Consider the following 19,385-nt stretch of genomic DNA (forward strand, 5'->3'; position numbering starts at 1 on the left):
GTGCCCCAGCCACCCCTCTGCAGCGCACTGCAATCCCGTCAGAGCAGCTGGATGTTCTGTGCATGTAGAAAGTCCAGAGCAATATTCCTCGGAGTTGTTGCTCCAGGGCTCACGTTCAAATGGCATGCCCAGGAGCAAAAGACTCTGGAGCAATAAGCCCGAATTTATTTGTGTGCATTAACTGCAGGGGTAGACACACGCACACAGACATTAGCTGATCTCTCCAGCAGCTCCACGTGCCTTTGGAGGAGGGGAAGCTCAGCACCACTGATCCTGACCCAAAGCTGAGGAGAAGTGGGGGAAGGGCACTTTTACTATTAAGTTTTGAAATGTTCGGGTCTCAGGCCAAATCATCCAAACCTTGTCTCCTCCCTCCCAGACTCTTCCTGCTGGGACCTCACATAGTCCCATGTCTATGGCAGGCATTCCTGTGTGTGGGCCCTGGGACAGAAGCAGCTGGGATTGAAGAAGTTTGAAAAGGAAAGTTTCAGACCAGCAATCTCCACCCTCAGGGTGACTCCCTGTGTGGCCTTGTCACATCCTCCTCACTCATTCATTTCATTTATATTCCACTTTTCAAACTGAGAAGGCATTTGCAAAATTCTGCACACTGGATATGGGTCATTGGCATTGTCTGCCCAGCGGCAGTCTGAAGCCCTGCGCAGGGCAGTTCACTGTTAAAACACCCTTGTCTCTTCCCATCCCCAAGGTGTCCTGTCCTCTGAGCTCCAGGGGTGAGACATGCTGGGATTCCTCCTAGGCACACACACATTTGAGCTTGTGACTGAGACTGCAATGAATTGTGCACAACCAGACACTGCTCACACTGGCCAAGGAAGGGGCAAGGAAGCCCACAGAGATAATGTCCCAGAGGCCAGAGGGGGTCACGAAGGACTTGGAGGGAGAGCACAGAGCAGGAATGGACCTCGGAGCAGAAACAAGTCCAGTCCATGGAGGGAAGGAGGAGAGGGCTTCCCCTAGCCACTGCACCACTCCTGTTGCTCACAAGCCTTGTGACAGCCAGAACCAAAGAGATTAACAAGCAATAAATATGTGCTTCTTGGAGGCATTTGGAATTTTTGCCTAATATAAAGCTTGTAAGTTCATAAACCACAAATGTAACTTGTTTGCCATAAGTTTAACCAAAGTAATAACACTCACTGTTTGTGGAGCTGCCTGGGCCCCAAAGGCAAAGCTGTAGCTGCAAGATTAGCTGACCTAACGGTTTTTGCTCAGGGTTCAGCCTTGATGATAAAAACTGGATCCAACCGCCTGGCACACCCAACGCATTCCAGGAAAGCACGTCTCAAGAAAGCATAGTCAGAGAAACCTAAAAGGGTCGGGTTGTCTCCCCCACCAGCTAGACGCGGCTGTGCCCGGGCAGTCAACGTTTGTGTGGCAGGACGGCGGCTCTCCCAGGCCAGGGCTGACAGCCTGCACGCTCACTCCCGTGTTACCCCTCCCTGGAAACGGTAAGGAGGGGTGTTGGGCTCTGACTCCTGGCTTTCCGTCCCGTCCCGGGTGGGGTTGTTCTGCTCCGGTGCACGTTACCTGGCTACCCGCGTAGTGGAAAGCTGGCCCCCTCCGGTGTAAACTAATTGCCTGGGGGTTTTCATTTTTTGTCCCCACCGCAGTGATGAATGTGCGCGGTCTCAGGGCAGCACAGGACTTGGACCCAGAGGCGCTGAGGAGCAGGCAGGTCACCCCGGGCTCCTGGGCAGCGCCCCAAGGCAAGAGGAGCCTGTTCCTCTGTGCCGTGGGCTGTCACGTGTGTCTGCGCCCCGCACCGCGACAGCGCGGGGGGGGGGGGGGGGCGGGCTGCGCTGGGCAGGGGGCAACGCCGTCCGTGGGTCTCATTTACATGAGATTTGTATATGCGGAGCTGAAGCAGGTCTCTACGGGGTTGGTGGGGGGACGGGCCCAACGGGCTGCTGCCTCCTCCAATCGCGGCGGGCAGGGCTTGCAAAGCAGGCGGGGAAGGGCCAGGAGCCCCCCTGCGACCCCGACCCGTCCCCGGGAAGTAGCGTCTGCTGCGGGCTAGTGGAACTCCCCTCCGACGCGGGCTTCCTCCGCAGTGCCCGGGCGCGGGGTTGTCCTGTCCTGTCCCGAGCGGGACGTGCTGCGGCGGGTTTCTCCCGCCCCGTCCCTCTTCCTTCTCCTGCCCCGCCGAGCCCGGGTGCGGGATCCCGCTGCTCCCGGCCCGGCCCGGCCCGGCCCGGCCGGCGGGAGCAGCGCTGAGGCGTCACGGGAGGCGGGGAAGTTGGGGCCTCGCAGGGCGCACCCGCCTCCCCACCCGCTGAGATCCGGGCTGGCAAATGCGCACCCCCCCGGACCTGCCCGGCGCTCCCTCGCCCCCGCCTCACTGCTCCCTCCCCCTGGGGCCTCCATGCACCCCACTCCGCCCCCAACACCTCTCCCGCTCCCCGCCGCCCCCACACGCGTCCCTGCAGGGAGCTGCTCTCCAGCCTTTTCCACTGTATTCACGGCAGGGTGCCTGTGTGCGGGCGTGCGAGTGCCCTGGTGCCCCTGCGTCCCGCTCCCACCAGCCCCTTGCACACCTGCACGCTGCACCCTGCCAAGGGAAAGCATGGGTTCCCGTCCCTCTAGACACTGTGAATCTGGGACAAACGCTGTCCTGTGTCATGCAGCCCTGGACCGGGATTTGAAGTTCCTATTTTGGCGCTGTCCCACCCAATCAGGGAGCAGGGCTGACACTAACTGCAGGGCGGGGGCAGGAGGGAACAGCCGATGGGCCGGGAAGGGTGGAGAGCTGTGGGTGCCCCATTTCTCCAGCCGGCCCGGTGCCCGCATCCTGCGCTGGGGCTGGAGGGGAAGGAAGGACGGCTCCGACATGGCTACGAGAAGGGGTGCTCGGGAACATCAGGGCTGGGCAGACCTCGGTCTGGAGCAGGGTTACTGTCCTGCGTCTCTGATCCATGGTCGGATTTCTGCTGTCTCCTTTCTCACAGCTGTTCCTGGAGACCAGACACTGCCAACAGGAGCCGTACATGAGTATACAGAGAGCGAGAGCCCAGGCCCCCGGGCAGTGAGATCCCTCCTTGGGAGACGTGGCTGCTGTGCTGGGGCCCGTGGCAGCTGTGGGCCTTCCCTTCATGACGGGAGGTGGAGGAGCAGGACCCAGGAGGTGTGCAGGGGGGGCTGAGGGTGCAGAAGTCCCCCGTGTCGTCCAGACCAGAGCTGGTCCAGCACCGACAGCTGTGGGGGCAGGACGCGATGCAGGCCATGCAGCCCCCTTGCGAGGCCGAGCTGCCCTCCACGACCCCACAGTTGGCACCGCGGGATGAGCTCCCCACCCCAGAGCCCTGGCGCCAGCTCTTCCGTGGCCTGCGCTACCGGGAAGCCGAGGGCCCAGGGAAGATTTGCAGCTGCCTGTGGGAGCTGTGCCGGCGCTGGCTGGAGCCCCAGTGCCGCAGCAAGGAGCAGATGCTGGAGCTGGTGGTGCTGGAGCAGTTCCTGGCCATCCTGCCCCCGGAGATGCAGAGCTGGGTGTGCGGGTGCCGCGTGGAGACGTGTGCCCAGGCCGTGGCCCTGGCCGAGGGGTTTCAGCTGGGGCAGGCGGAGGACGAGAAGCTCCAGGTGAGAGCGTTTGTTTGGTGCCATCTGCACCTCGACGTGTCTGGGGGATGTTCCCCCCCAGATCCCAGCTCCCCAGTGACACATATGTCTCATCCTCAGGTCACCGTGCGTGTGAAGGTTGAGGAGGGGTCCTCAGTCCAGATGCAGCCCCCAGGGGCCCTGCTGGACCCTGGTGATTCCTGGGGGCAGCAGCTGAAGGCCCGTGGTGAGGACAGGCCTCTGGAGGAGGCAGGAGAGCGGGAAACCCCAGGGCCCGAGGTCGAGCTGTCTCATGTCGCCAAAGAGGAGCCCCCGAACAGCTCGGAGCCAGGTCCTTACCTGCCTTTTTGATGTACAAGTTTAATATGGGTCAACACCCAAAGAGTAGCAGTTACCTCCCCACACCCCCCGCCATTATTAGCGTTGGGGACGGGGTTTAGGTCAGTTGAGTTTGGGGGACAACTAAGTAGAAAACAGGGCTGGGAGTGGCGTCGCAGGCTCCAAACAAGCGCTGCACGGGGGGACAGCGAGCGGAGCAGAGCGGGCAGTAGCCGGTGGCTCTTGAACGAGTCCAAGGAGCCAGGGGCAGGTGAGGTGCGGGATGAAGTCCTGGCGTGCAGTTAGGAGCCTGAGTGGCTGTCCTGCGGTTGGGGTGAGCAGCTCCAAAGCCTGCCCCTGCCCGGGACAGGGCCGCAAGGTTTGTACCTGTGTGGCTGGGGTGGGACAGGGCTCTGGTCCCTGTGGGTGGTCCGAGGCCCAGGATCTTTCTCACTGCCTGCGCCGCGGCTCTCAGAAAGATGCTTTAAGTGACTGGCTCTTGCCGTGCTGCCATGGTCACAACCACTGATCTAATTGCTGTTCTAACAATCAGTGTTGTAATTATATCAGTCAATAAGAGGCTGGTGCAGGTGATGTGGAAATGAGAGATCCCAGTGGCCTCTGGCTGGGCCAGGTGCAGTTTCCTATTTTCATAGTTGGTTGGGTCGGAAGGGACTTTGACAGATCATCACGTCCGACCCCCTGCCATGGAAGGAAAGAGTACTGGCATCAAAAGACCCCAGAGAGGTGTTCATCCAGCCTCCTCTTAAAGACCCCCAGGGTAGGAGCCAGCACCACTTCTCTTGGAAGTTGGTTCCAGATCCTAGCTGTCCTGACTGTGAAGTAGCGCCTCCTGATGTCTAGTCTGAATCTGCCCTCTGCCAGTTTGTGACCATTATTCCTTGTCATTCCTGGGATGTTACCCAGACCTCCATCCTGCTGTGGATCCCTGGGACAGGGGAGGCCTGGGAGCTGTCAGCACGTGGAGGGTCCCCAGGTGGGTGCCCCGGACCAGGCCCTTCCCCAGGCGAGGTGAGGAGCGGTGGGTCTCCCCTTTCCAGTGGCAGGAGGCGCCGTCCCCCAGTGCAGAAATCTCTCTGCCAGAACAGTTTGATGGGTCCGTGCTCCAGCAGGTCTGTGGCTCTTGTTCTCCCGGTGCCCCTGGGAGCATTTCACATGTCCTGGAGTAGACTGACCCTGGATTTCCCACCCCAACATGTGGACATTACCCAACACCAGCATCCCTCCAGATCCTTTCCCAGAGAGCGATGTCACGGTGCCGTGATCACCACCGGCGCTGGGGCAGTTCTAGGGGATCGTCTCCAGCCTCTTGCCAGTGAGACGATGAGTCTCCCTTCTTCCCACTCTTCCACCCACTACAGCCTCCAGCTCCCTTCACCCCAGGCCAGTCCAGGAGATGAGCAGGGCTTTCCCCTGCCACCACCCCAGGGCTCACCTGTGCACTCTCTTCCACCCGCAGGTGCCAATGCCCTGAACAGAGCGGATCAGCAGCCTCCCGAGGAAGGGCTTGTAAAGCTGGAGCTGCAGAGACCCTCCCCAGGAACACGGGGACAGAACGGCTCCCTGATGTCTGGGCCCGGCCAGCTGCAGGAGGGACAGGGCAGGCCGGCGAAGCAGGGGCAGAGCATGGAGGTGAGCAGGGCACCAGCTGGCGGTGGGGGTGGGAGTGCAGCTGGGGCAGAGCCCAGGAGGAGCCAGGGGTGCTGTCAAGAGTTTGGGGAGCAGAGACCAGAAGAGTGAGCAGGGGTGCTGGCACGGGAAGGCCTGGTCAGAGTCCAGCCAGCCAGCACCAGGGAGCCCGGGGCAGTGGTCTCTACAGCTGAGCCCAGCAAGTCCTCTCCCACCTGCCTAGGACTGGGGAGCACAGAGGGTCTCTGCAGTCGATGCCAGCAGGGTCCCCCCACCCCATCAGTTTGGCAGGAGTGAGCAGCACACCTGGCTGCTGATTATCCATGTTAGTGTGAGGGGAGGCAGAAGCCAGGATGGATTTGCAGCTAACAAACGACCTGTATCAGAGGCACAGCACAGGCTTTTTCGATTCCACAGTCATTTAAAAAGTTGGAATTGAAGGATATGCACAGACCAACTATTAAATAAAGAGAGTCTTCTGAATACCAAGTGCAGGGGGGCAACGTGGTGGGAAGGGGGACAGTTCTGGGAGAGGGGGTGTAAGTAGAGACCCCTCCACACAAAGGGGACACAGCAGCTAATTCAGTTAATCGGAGAAGACTGCACAGTCCCTGTGTGGACCGTGCGTAACACAACCCAGCCTGCAGATGATTTCTGGTTGCACAACTCCATGTTCAGGTTTGTGCTGAAGTGTTTGGTCTAAGGACAGCTGCTCTGAGGTCAGCACTGGGAAGTCCAGGGAGGTGAAAGTGTCCTGCCACAGGCCTTTGCTTCTTCCTGGACCATGGAGGTGAGCTTCTTCCTTTGCTTCTTCCTTAGAAAGCTGTGAAAAACCAAGAGCGAAGAGTAGGGGTCAATGTGATTGATGCTCAGATGCTATGATCCATGTTGTGTGGCTCAGTGATGATGTGGTGTGCATCGAGGAGAGAGCAGTGTTTGTATCAGGCTCCGTTGCAAAGCCTGGTGCCTCGGTGAGAATGGGAGTTAGGTAGCTTGTTGCTTGAGAGAGGCTCTTTGAGGTTTGGGGGCTGCGTGATAGCCAGGACATGTCCGTGTCCGTGTCCGTGCCCCATAGAACACTGAATTGGCCCTCCTTTGCCAGGAGGAGGTGGAGGTCATTAATGGTGTGTCCTGGCTGGCGAGGGCTTGGTTGGGACAGGCAGGGAAGTTCGATGCTGCTGCTGCGATCCAAGCACCGCCATGGTGAGTCACCCCCTGCCCACGCAGCAGCAGCGGGAAGCACAAGTCTGCGCCACAACCCCCGCTGTGGACAAGGGTGCCTCGCCATGGTGGCACTCGGCTCATGGCACCACCACCAAGCTGTCCCACCCTGCTCTGTCCTGCCATGCCGCGTCCTGCTCCCTGCCATGGAGGCCTCAGGAGGCAGGCAGCAGGACCGGGAGCCTGAGCCCGCAGCTGGCAGCCCTCCCTACCACCCCATGGGCTGTGCTGCACTAGTCAGCACCTCCCTCAGGCTGCAGCCATGGCCAGGGTGCCACGGAGCAGGCAGGGCTGGGCTGGGCAGAGTGCTGTGGGTGAGGACTGAGGGGACCAGTAGTGCCAGCAGGGCTGTACATAGGGAACGAGTCCCCAGCAGGGCCAGGGGGCTGTGGGAGGAGTGTGGGGCACCAGCAGGGCTGGGGGACTATGGGTTGGGAGCAATTTTTTTTCTTTTATGAGAGAACTTGCAGTTTTCAAACAGACAAAACCAGGATCCTGCATGTCACGTGTCAGCTGAGTAGCGTACCCCTGTCTGTCCTGTCTAAGCGTGCAAAGGGCTGTAGTGCAGAGTGAGTGCAGACAGGGCCGTGGGGGTTGGGGGCAGCGGGGCAGGAGACACTGATGCTGTAACGCTTGTGCCTGCAGCTCCGGGAGGTGTTTGAGGATGTGGCAGTGTATTTCATACGGGAGGAGTGGGAGCTGCTGGAAGAGGAAGACAAGGGGCTTTACCGGGACCAGATGCTGAGGAACTACCAAGCCCTCGTTTCCCTGGGTAAAGCTCTGGTTCGTGCTTCGCCCTCGAGCCATGTGAGCTTTGCAGTGTTGTTGTCATCTTCATAGTTTCATAGTTGGTTGGGTCGGAAGGCACCTAAGCAGATGATCAAGTCCGACCCCCTGCCATGAGCAGTGAAGAAGTATCTCCTGATGTCTAGTCTGAATCTACTCTCAGTCAGCTTATGGCTGTTGTTCCTTGTCACCCCTGGTAGTGCTCGGGGGAACAGGGACTCCCCCAATACCTGCTGGTCCCCCTTGTCCAGTTCTTAGACAGCCACCAGATCCCCCCTCAGCCTTCTCTTGTGGAGGCTGAACAGGTTCAGGTCCTGTCGCCTCTCCTCGTACGGCCTGTCTGGCTGGCCCCTGATCATGCAGGTGGCCTCCTCTGGACCCTCTCCATGTCCTCCACATCCCTCCTGAAGTGCGGCGACCAGAACTGGACGCAGTACTCCACCTGCGGCCTGACCAGTGTTGCATAGAGGGGGACGGTCACCTCCTCGGACCTGCTTGAGATGCATCTGTGGATGCATGACAAGGTGCGGTTAGCCTCCCTGACCGTGTCCCAACATTGGTGGCTTACGTTCATTTTGGCATCAACAATGACTCCAAGATCCTTTTCTGCCTCTGCACTGATGAGAAGGGAGTTCCCAGCCTGTAGGTATGCTGCTGGTTCTTCCTCCATACATGCAGTGCCTTGCATTTGTCAGTGTTGAATCCCATCCTGTTCTCATCCACCCACCCCTGTAACCTGTCTAGATCTAGTTGCAGCCTGTCCCGCTCTTCTAGCTCGAGGTGGGGGTGGGGCAAAGCGGTAGTGCACAGAGGGCCGTGGGGGCTGGGGGCAGCTGGGGCAGGAGACACTTCCTAGTCCAAACTCATTTCCACTTATTGGCCTGGAATTGCACTGGTGTTTGCTTTCCTATGACCATATGTCCACTACCTGGATGAAAAGGACCATCCTCTTCCCCCTGCTATGCCTTCCCTTTCATCCTAAATGTCCATCTTCCCTTGTCCTTCAAGTCCTTAGTCTAATCCTTGAGTTCATTGGCTCCATTCCCCAAATTTCAGTTGCTTATTCTGCATCCAGTACCAGTGGATAAACTCTCTCTAACCACTGCCCAAACAGGGTATCGAGGCCCTGCCCCTGACTTGATCTGCCGCATCCAGCGAGGACAGGTGGAGCTCTGGTTCTGTGATGATGAGGACCGTGGGGAAATGCGGAAGTCAGAGGACGTGCTGCCAGGTGAGTTGTGGCTGTCCCCTCCACCCGACTACCCTCTCACAAATGCTCCATGCCCAGGGTGAAAGAGAGCCTGGAAACTGCAGACCTGCCCTGTGCTGCCATTTCAGGGTGCTGACCTCAAATAGCTTATGCTGTCATGTGTGCAGACGGGTGTTGTTCCACCCCCTGAAATTCAAACTGTGGAAACTGTTGCCAACAGGATTGTTTTTGCCAAAGACCCCCAGTGTTTGACATGGCCCCTTGTTGATTTAATATCAAGTAAACCTTAATAGTAATTATTGCAAGTTTCATCCCTGTAATACAACCTGACAAGTGGCTCCATTAGACATTACGGCAGTGGTGTTTGGTGGTGCCGGCCTCGAGTCCTCCGCTGGGTGTGGGAGATGTTTGTTTCTGGCTTTTCCGCTGTTCAAGTACAAATTGTACGACTGCCCCCCAACTCCCCAGAGTAAGAGCATGCACACAACACCCTCTTCCTTTGTTTGTTCACAACTTCAATAACTTTCTCATGCCAAATTGCCTAATCCCCAAGTTCCTTACCAGCCGAACAGTTTTTCACCAGCGATAATTATGGGTAAGTCTTTTAATTTCTTCCAGTACTCAAATGATAGTATTCTTTAATATTTAAGATGGCTTTCTAGATCAGAAAAACATCCCATGATCAGGGTTTTTGGGGACCAGACATGTTCTCGGGAATCGTGCCCCTTCTGTATAAAGGGCAATGTTTCCTGTTGTTTCAAATGGATTGCTTGGTACTACTGGAGCACTCCCAGCGCCCCTCTGCCCTGCAAGATGCTGGAGAGATGCTAAGGGTCAAAAGGAAACCAACAAAAGGATGACAATAAAAACAAATGGTCAATCCACCCTTCTCGATCTTTGGCGTGACTGATACGTTTGAGGCCCAGGAGGCCGTGCTCCAGGGATGTACCATTTTCTGTAGCCATTTTGCAGATATTCCAGAACCCTTCCAGAAGTTGTGCTTACATTTCCTTGTCTAGCATAGTTAACACCACAGCCACTTACAGCAATAACGGTACACAAATACAGCCGTGCAAGCAAGACAATGACTATGCAGCACGCAGTGAAGCTCAACTCTTCTTTGTACCAGAGGAACTTCTTGAGGATTCACTGCTGGTTCACATCCTGGAAAACACAAAGACAAAAAAGGGAAGGGCTTAACCCTCTTTAAGTTAGTTCATGTCATGGGATCACTTCTGACACTATGGCTGGCTTGGTCCTAGCCCTGGCACTGCTGGAGCTCCTTCACAGGTTCCCCTCTTTGCAACTTCAGAGGCTGCTTTTTTAGCAGTCTTTTCTACTTCAAGTGACAGCTGCTGCCAGGTGTACCCTGCCACACACTTTCCCTCCTTGGCTTTCACCAGGGGTTTTCTGTTGGGGCAGGCTCCCCCTATCCTTTTCCCAGCCAAGAGTAGCCCACGAGGCAGTGGGAGCCAAGGTTTTCAGGCGCTCTGCGCTCGCCTTTCTCAGAGGTGGCAATGTGGTGTTGTGTAGAGACTGCCCTGCCACGAGTAGCTCCACCGCACTAACCAGTCCCAGGACAGTATAGATTTCAGGCCTTACCCAGGACTAATTTTTAGGCTCTTCTGCCCTGGTTATCTTCACCCCTCATGGGCACAGTCTCTCACTTCTGGGCTTTTTCACCCCCAGCCATTCTTGTTGGACAAGAGAGAGGCTGGGGCTGTCCCTGGTGTCTCCTGGTCCGGTTGACCTGGAACACTGGATGTGTGTAACCCTGGGCTGAGGCTGCATGAAGTGGGTCAGTGGAATGGGTGGGATTCAGAAGATTTCATGTTGTGGGGGGAAGTGAACCCCACACTGTTTGCACCAGAATCTCCCCTGTGCCATTTCCTCTCTGGGGCCCCGAGTGTCACGAAGCCTGAGGCTCAGCCCAGAGTCCGTGTGCAGGTTCGTGCCAAGGCCTTTGTCCCAGTGCAGCTGTCTATGATGTGGAGGCTGCCTGGGATTCATTAGCAGAGGAAAGTTCCATGGACTCATTCCCTGCACCAGACATTGCCCCTGAAACAGGTAGGAAGCAGATCACTGCTCTCAATCCTCCACTCCCAGAACATTTCTTGGAGGGATAATGCATGAAACGTGATGGGTTTTGCTACCAAGCAGTGTAAGGCAGTGCTCAGCACACACTCCTGACTGGTGACAAGTGCTGGACATGCACCCCGAGGCTGTTCACCCTTGTACCAGATGCTGCTTTCAGGACTGCCAGAGATCAAGGGCAAGCATTGCAGATGGGTCTCACCAAAGCACTGGGGCATGTGGAGCGCGTCAGCCCAGTCAGGTGGAGGGCTCAGCACCATCCCCCCATGAACCCACCAGTGCTGTGGGATACAGCAGCCCTTTGAGAGCCTCATTTTTCCTTTGAGCAGATCCCTCTGGTCTCATCCTCAGCCTGTTAAAACATGAACCTATTCAGGTACAGTCAAAATGCAAATGTCCCACGTGTATTTTGGAGCAAGGCCTGAGGTGATGGGGCTGAGAGCTAGGCCAGAAACCTTGAGAGTCTGACTCCTAACTCCACCGAGTAGGGAAGATGAGACTGGCACAGGGACCTGGCACTTCCTCACCCGCAGCATTTGGGCCTGTGGCCGAAAGACCTAGTTTTCTTGAGGAAACACAAGTGCCAAGTCCTGCCCTGCTCTGAGGCCCATCCCACCACAGGGAATTGCAGTGCTTGCCCCTTGGCAGCAGGGCAGGGACTAATCTGGTGTTTCTTCCTCCCATGCAGGACATGCCTGGTTGCTGAGCAGAACTGAGGAGCAGGCTTCTGAGGAAGGGCCTGGAAAGCTGGAGCCAGCATGGGCTTCCCTGGGGAGTATGGGTGACGTGGATTCCCTGAGGCCAGTGAAGGACCAATGGCACAAGGGTCATAGGATGCCCCCAAAGCAGGAGAATGTAGCAGTGACCGCAGTCCCATCTCTAGTTGGGCATTGGAGTGAAGAAGGGAAACAAGCCCGAAACAGCCCAAGATCCAGGGATGAATATGTCATGCTGAGACACCTGAAGAGGCAGAAAGTAAAGGTGCACTGGAGAGAGACACTGCATGATAGGCAAGGCAGTGTGGGGGGCCTCAGAGGGAAGCAGGAGCTCACTGCCAAGCCCAGGGGGAGAGCCCACTCCTGCCCTGAGTGCAGGAAAAGTTTTAGCTGCCCCTCGCGCCTGGCTCTGCACAAGATAAGGCACGCTGGGGAGAAGCCCCATGTATGCTTCACGTGTGGGAAGAGCTTCACCTGCCTCTCGACCCTGGCTGCTCACCACCAGATCCATTCTGAACAGCTCCCCCACTGCTTCACCAAAAGGGGGAAGAGCTTTGTGCACAGCTTGGAGCTGCTCAAAACCCAGGATGTGCACAGGAAGAAGCGTCAGTACCGCTGTGTCACATGTGGTAAGACCTTCACCCATTTCTTCTCCCTGGTTCAGCACCGGCGCGTGCACTTGGAGAGGAAGACACACCAATGCAAAGAGTGCAGGAAGAACTTCATCAGCTGGCAAGCCCTGTCCCAACACCGGTGTGTGCGGAGGAGGCAGCAGCCACACTACTGCACAAACTGTGGGAAGAGCTTCAGGCAGCCCTCCAGCCTGGCCAGGCACAGGTGCATGCACACACGGGAGAAGTCACATCATTGCTCTGTGTGTGGGAAGAACTTCATCTCCTCTTCCAAGCTGGCCCAACACCAGGTTGTCCACACAGGAGAGAAGCCACATCATTGTTCTGTGTGTGGGAAGAGCTTCACCCGGTCCTCCTCCCTGACCCGGCATCAGCGTATCCACACAGGGGAGAAGCCATATCAGTGCTCTGAGTGTGGGAAGAGCTTCACCCAATCCTCCTACCTGGCCCTGCACCTGCATGTCCACACAGGGGAGAAACCACATCAGTGCTCTGAGTGTGGGAAGACTTTCAGCATCGTCTCCAGCCTGACACGGCACAAGCGCATGCACAAAGGGGAGAAGCCATATCAGTGCTCTGAGTGTGGGAAGAGCTTCTCTCAATCTTCCTCCCTGGCCAAGCACCAGCGCATTCACACAGGGGAGAAGACACATCAATGCTGTGAGTGTGGGAAGAGCTTCACTCGATCCTCCCACCTGGCGCAGCACCAGTGCATCCATACAGGGGAGAAGCCACATCAATGTTCTGAGTGTGGGAAGAGTTTCAGCTTTCTCTCCAGCCTGGCCCGGCACCAGCGTGTCCACACAGGGGAGAAGCCATATCAGTGCTCTGAGTGTGGGAGGAGCTTCACTTGCTCCTCCAACCTGGCCCAGCACCAGCGCATCCACACAAGGGAGAAGCCATATCTCTGCTCCGTGTGTGGGAAGTGCTTCACCCAATCCTCACACCTCTCCCGGCACCAGCTCATCCACACAAAGGAGAAGCCGTATCAATGCTCTGAGTGTGGGAAGAGTTTCAGCATCGTCTCCAGCCTGGCCCGGCACCAGCGCATGCACAAAGGGGAGAAGCTACATCGGTGCTCTGAGTATTGGAAAAGCTTCACCCATCTCTCCCACCTGTCCAAGTATCAGCACATCCACACCCAGAAGCATCCCTAATTCTGCCAGCAGTGCAGGAAGGGCTTGGAGATGTCTGCCTGCTCAGCACCCACCAGTGGTGCATTCACACAAGCACCCTCATGCTGGTGGCCTGCAGAAAGAGTTCCCCCAGGCTTTGTCCCTTGTAGGGTACAGTGGGAGTCCAGAGCCCAGACGCTGGCCCCCAAGGTATGGTTGTGGCGGGGGGTTGGGCTAAGAGGAAACACCTCAGGCTGAAGTCAACCCCGATGTGGGGGGAGGAGACGAGGAGGAGATGATCTTTGCATCAGCCTTGGAGCCTGTGCATTCCCCATCATTCTCTAACAGTATTCCCAGGGGAAGACGTGCCTTCACGCCAGGGTGCCTTTTCCTAGATGGCTGACTTCAGATGACACCTGGGGACTTTCTGTGGCTTCCTCCCAGCTTTCTCCTTCCTCCTTGTCGAGGGGTTCTGGTAGATGAGCCCCTGAGTTGCAGGGAGGAATGCATTTATGGCTGTTGAAGCGTAAGGGGGGGCGTGCTGCCCCCCTGACCTCCTCCCCTTTGTTGTATTTTCTCTCATGCATTCCCTGCTACTAAACCCCCAGAACTGGACATGGCACCTCTGTGGTTGATCTCTATGTCCTCTCCCGAGTTGTGCAATGTGAACAGACCAGGGCCCACAACGCTTTCCAGGGCAGATCTCTCTGTGCCTTCCAGCCCCTTCCCTTTCTGAATGATTCACCACAATGCAGAGGTTGTTGCTAAGCCTTGGGAGCAGGAGGTGGTCTGATCTACCCACCCTGCTGCTGCCTGACTAGCTGCTCCCACCCACTTCTGCCCTCTTCCCACAGCAGGACCCAGAGCTGGGTGAGCTAGAGCCACAGGGTGAGCAACCCTGGGCGAGCGACTGGCAACTGGCTCAACAGGTGCCCCAAGCCAGCCCCGTCTGCCCTGTTCCTGCCCTCACCCACCACAGCCACCCATCTGCCCCACGGAGGGGACTGGGGGAGTGGGGGCAGTCTGTGTATGGTGCTGGCTCCAAGGGGGGTGTCTCCCCCCTTGGGAGAGCAGGTTCTCCACACCGCTGCCAGCACCCCTGCCAGTATCCCCCAACATGCAGTGCTGGGGCAGGTATCAGGGTCAGGACAGGTGGTCTGTGCTGGGCCTGGGGTGGGGCACTGGGCACAGGGTGTCCAGCCAACCATGGGGGAATCAGGCTGTGTTTGTCCCCTCTTGGGGTTGGTGGGTTGCAGCACCCAGCCCCTGCAGAATCAGGGGCAGGGTTGGAGCTGGGGGCATTACTGTCCATGCCCTGCAGGTCGGGGGCACCAGATGGGGTTGGGGGGGGGGGGGGGTTCTGCACTCACCTAACGCAGACGCTGGTGTCTGTCCCATGTGGGATCTGCGTTCACCTGGGGCATGTGTGAAGGGAGGCAGGGTAGGTAGGGGTGATACCTCATTGCCCTGCAGGGGGCATCATCACTGGGGGGGTACAACTCCACCTGGGGTATGTGTGAGGTATACCTACAGGCGGGTCCACACTTACCTGGGACTGGACCCCCTTGTTTGCACTTGCTAGGGCTCTGAGTTCCCTGCTGCCCCCACCCCAGACTCCACCTGCGTGAGGGTGGGCTCAAGTATTGATCGTGTGTGGGGGAAAGCACGAGTGTGATTTGGGTGGGAGTAGACGTGGGGAAGCAGGCCCCTGCTCCCTGTGCATGCTGCTTTGCTGCGGCTGAGGCCAGGTGCCTGGGGACTATCCTTTCTATGCTGGAGGGAGCTGAGGCTCAGGCAGGGCTGTCCCGGGACTGGCTCTGGGGCGCTTCATCTTCCCCGTCCTCCCCCCGTGGTGTCAAGTAATCACTGCAAAGATACTGCACAGCTTCTGGTTGAGTTTTACCAAGCCAGGCAACCAAACACCTCCCATCCTGGGAAAAGAAAAGAAAAGAAAAGAAAAGAAAAGAAAAGAAAAGAAAAGAAAAGAAAAACACTTGGCTGCCAGGAATCAACTGAGCAACTCCTCACCTGAAGGATCTCTGCCAGGAACGATCTGGAGGGACACTCTGCACTTCAGTATGGATCCAGGAAGAGGCAATTGCCATTTACACCAGCCTAACATATCTGCAAAGGGCCAATCAGAGTACGGCGCAGGTTCATCCTAGAAAACTGATCCACTTTTTATCTGCAGACCCAGAGTCTTTACCTGCACCCGTCAGCCTGGCACATGAAGGGCACATCCTCACAGCCCACCTCCGGGCTCCCCGTACACTATTGCGGGTCTCCTCCACTCCATCTGCCTTGGCACATTTATTCTGGTGGGAACCTGACAGGCTTCAGTGTCGAAAAGGAGGCAGGGGGAGAAGAAAACACTGGGTTTAGAGAAATCCACTTGCGGAAGCGAAGGGCAGGGGCATTTGGACATTCACAGAAAGGGGCTGTGGAAAAAGGAGGTGCTGTCCTGCAAACCACTCAGGAACTATGAGCCGTCAGGTGAACAGTGAATAAGTACACGGTGAATTACAGGTGTCGTTCCCCAGATGCACATCCAGAAAGGCAGGCAGGGATCTGCTCTCCAGCCCAGCCCAGGGGAGCTTCGGGTGTCGGGAGCAGGGGATGCAGCGACCCTTCAGTGCAGCTGGGTTTTATGGTGTGATTGTGTCATGGCTGTAAAGTCCAGGCAGGCAGGGCTACGAGAAGGGGCCTTAGCACCTGAACCCCGTGCTAGTGTACCTTCACGTGGCTGTTGATGGGCTGGAGGAGCGCCCCGAGCACAGGACGCCCTGTCTCCATCACAGCCTCCATCTCCCAGCTCCGTCACACCAGGAGATGCAGGAACTGCTGCAATGTCACATCCAAGCCCAGGAAGAGTCACCCACAGCTCCCACCTCTCACGAAAATGTCTGCAGCTCTAAAAGAATAAAATAAAGTACAAATAAGAAGGCAAGCTACAGGCAGCCAACACAGGAACTGCGTTGCTTAGCTCTGCGTGCGCCTGTGCCAAAGAAAACTCACCTCAGTGGTACTAGTCAGTCCTGCTCCTACCAGCAGCTCCCAAGAAACCCCCCAAAATGCCCCGAGATTTAAAACTGAGCTGCTCCTACCCGCACCCCGCCAACAAAATCCACCGCTGGGCAGAACGGGTCGTGCCCATGGGCAGGACCTGACCTGCTATTTCAATTGACACCAACACAGTGAAACAGGAGGCAGAAATTAAAGGAAAGCCCTCATCACACCAGAGCAGAGAAAGAAGCCGAGCACGACTGGAGGGCTGCAGCGGGACCAGAGCTGCTGCCCGCACCGACCCCCGCCCAGCCCCGGGGTCGTGCAGGACAGCGGGACCTGCCTCGTGCGGGCGCTGCAGCTCTGCCACGGCCGCCTGCCCGCGCCCACCTTGTCCTGCCCAGCCCAGCCCAGCCCAGCCCGGGGGCACCTGGATGGGGACACGGGTGGGACATGGGAGGAGGGGGAGAGATGTAGATGTAGAGCTCGGTACCTTGTACACAGAGGCACCTCTGGTCTACTCCAATATAACGACACCGTGTCTGTGCCTGTCTTTCCCCACGTCCTGGAGCTGTGAGGCAGGGGGCATTTGCAGCAGGGCTGGAGCCGGGGGTTGCAGCCGGGGGTGGGGGAAAGTTTGCAACACCCCCTGCTCCCGCCGGAGTGCCCGGGGTGGGGGTAGCAAACCCCGGACCTGCTCCCACAGCCTCCCCAGGCACTCTGGGGAGGGTCGTTTGCAATCTGCCGGGCCCAGGCACTCCATGGAGTCCCGTGCACTGCCCCCAGCATGGGACTGGGCTGGGGCTGGGATCCACTCCCCCCGCCCTCCCGCCCCCCGTTGCCCCCGGGCTACGGGGCTTGGAGCGCGGGGCAGCTCCGGGGCTTTGCAGGAGGCAGCAGGAGCAGAGGGGGAGCCCGGCCGCACCTGCCCCGTCAGCACCTGCCTCTGCCCCGCCGAGGCTCCCGCGACCTGCCGGGCTCTTCCCGGGACCCCCGGGGGCTCCGGCCCCTCCCCCAGCCGAGCAGCCCAGGCTGCCCCCGGGCTTGGTGGGATTGCGGGGGCCGACTGTGCCAGACAACGACCCGGGCGTGAGCGCACATGTGTTTGTGTGCGCATGCATGAGTGTGTGCTTGCATGTGTCTATGTGTCCGTGCAAGTGTTTGTTCATGCATGCACAAGCCTGCATGCATGCGACAGTGTGTGCTTGCATGTGTCTGTACATTCATATGTTTCCATGCGTGTGCGTGCATGTGTCTGTGTGCATGTGTGTACATGTCTGCGAGCATGCAAGTGCGTGAACACATGTTTGTGTCTACTTGGTGTGCAAGTGCCTGTGCAAATCTGTGTACATCTGTTTGTGCATGGATATGTGTGCTTGCATGTGTCTGTGCATGCATTCTTGTGTGTGCATGCATGTGGGTGCATGTCTGTGTGTGTGCATGTGTGCATGCATGTGCATTTGTTTGCACATGCATGTATGCATGTCTGTGTGCATTCATACATGCATGTGCCTGTGTGCATTCATACATACATGTATCTGTGTGCGTTCATACATGCATGTGTCTGTGTGAATGAGTCTGCATGAGTGCATGTGTGTGTGTTCCTGCATGTGTGTGTGTCTCTGTGTGTGTGCATGCATGTCTGTGTATGTGTGTGCACATCTGCATGCGTATATCCATGTATGCATGCATGTGTCTGTGTGCATGTGTGTATGCGTGTGCTCACATGTTTGTGAATGCACTCCTCTCTACATATCCATGTGCTTGTCTGCATGTGTGTCTGTGTTCATGGCAGGAAGAGTATATTTGTGTCTGTGTGTCCATGTGTAGAGAGTGAGTGAGTAGAGTGCATGACCGTCTGCATGTGTGTGTGCGTGCATGCATCTGTGTTCATGGCATGGAGACTGTGTTAATGTCTCCACATGCAGAGTGAGTGAGTAGAGTGCACACCTGTCTCTGCATGCATGTGTGTGTGTCTGTGTGTGTGTGTGTGTGTCTGTGTTCATGGCAGGGAGAATATGTTAGTGTCTGCGTGCCCATGTGCAGAGAGATGGTGAGTTATGAAGGACACATGACCATGGTGGCGACAGGAGCATAGCAGTGGTAGCCGGAGAGTGGCGGTGCTAAGCGGGAGCTCCCTCAGATGGCACTGTCGCTGTCAGCGGTCGGGGGGTGGGGGGAGGTGGCGAGCGCCGGCCAGGGGCCAGTGACCACCCACAGACCTTGCCGGCAATGTCGACGGTGCCTTTTTGTACGGGGTGCAATGCCATGCTCAGGGGATGCATGTGCACCTGCGTGCACCTCCTACACATTAGCCCTGTGGAGACTAGAGTCACACAAGGAACAACGGGCACAAACTGATAGAGAGCAGATTTGGGCTGGATATCAGGAAAAACTCCTTCACAGCAAGGGTGACCAAATTTGGACTGGGCTCCCAAGGGAGGTGGTGCTCTCTCCCACCTCGGGGGTCTTTAAGACAAGGCTGGATAGGCACCTGGCCGGGGGCATCTGGCCCAGCGCTCTTTGCTGCCCAGGCAGGGGTCGGACTCAATGATCTGTTGAGGTCCCTTCCACCCGAGCAGCTATGAATCTGTGAATTAGTGCTTGAAGTATACCATTTTATCAGCCTTCAGACCTAGGAGACTTCACATTTTCTCATGACAGCACACTCTACCAATATCCAAGGTGTTTAGCATGTGGGCATTGCTTTATAGTTATTTTTTTAAATGTTTGAGATGAACTGATCTCTCCAAGCTCACAAAATGACTTTTTATTCTTCTACTTCACCCCCTTTTCCAAACAAGGCCATGGAGCCTGTATAAAAAATGTACCCTGTGTTTCACTCTTATGTGACAAAAGGGATTTTATCTAAGCTTCTTATGCCGCTGCTTCTGTCCCTTTAGTAGCACACCAGGAGTTCATCAAACCAGAAAACACAGTACTGGAAGAGACGTCAGGGCCGTGTAGTCACCCCCTGCTCAAGGCAGGATCACCCCCTACAAACCCTTCCAGCCAAGCATCGACCCTGCTCTCACGCATTGGCAAGCATGGGGATTGCACAACT

The 19,385-nt window shown here is 57.1% G+C and overlaps 1 protein-coding gene across 1 annotated transcript; it reads left to right on the forward strand.

Annotated features, from left to right (window-relative positions):
* The first annotated feature begins 1,170 nt into the window (after window positions 1-1,170).
* On the forward strand, window positions 1,171-13,938 carry LOC109284080 (zinc finger protein 135-like). Its single transcript, XM_059725465.1, has 7 exons — window positions 1,171-1,472; window positions 2,970-3,597; window positions 3,697-3,907; window positions 5,375-5,547; window positions 7,411-7,537; window positions 8,666-8,782; window positions 11,544-13,938. The coding sequence occupies exons 2-7, from the start codon at window positions 3,235-3,237 to the stop codon at window positions 13,358-13,360; spliced, it is 2,808 nt and encodes a 935-aa protein (XP_059581448.1). The 5' UTR covers window positions 1,171-1,472; window positions 2,970-3,234; the 3' UTR covers window positions 13,361-13,938.
* The last annotated feature ends 5,447 nt before the right edge of the window (window positions 13,939-19,385 follow it).

This window comes from Alligator mississippiensis, chromosome 1, assembly GCF_030867095.1.
Source record: "Alligator mississippiensis isolate rAllMis1 chromosome 1, rAllMis1, whole genome shotgun sequence".
Lineage (NCBI taxonomy): Eukaryota > Metazoa > Chordata > Crocodylia > Alligatoridae > Alligator > Alligator mississippiensis.

Coding starts and splice junctions, on each gene's coding strand:
- LOC109284080 (XM_059725465.1), top strand. CDS start 3,235: ATGCAGGCCATGCAGCCCCCTTGCGAGGCCGAGCTGCCCTCCACGACC. Junction 3,598..3,696: donor CGGAGGACGAGAAGCTCCAG/GTGAGAGCGTTT, acceptor TCTCATCCTCAG/GTCACCGTGCGTGTGAAGGT. Junction 7,538..8,665: donor CCAAGCCCTCGTTTCCCTGG/GTAAAGCTCTGG, acceptor CTGCCCAAACAG/GGTATCGAGGCCCTGCCCCT.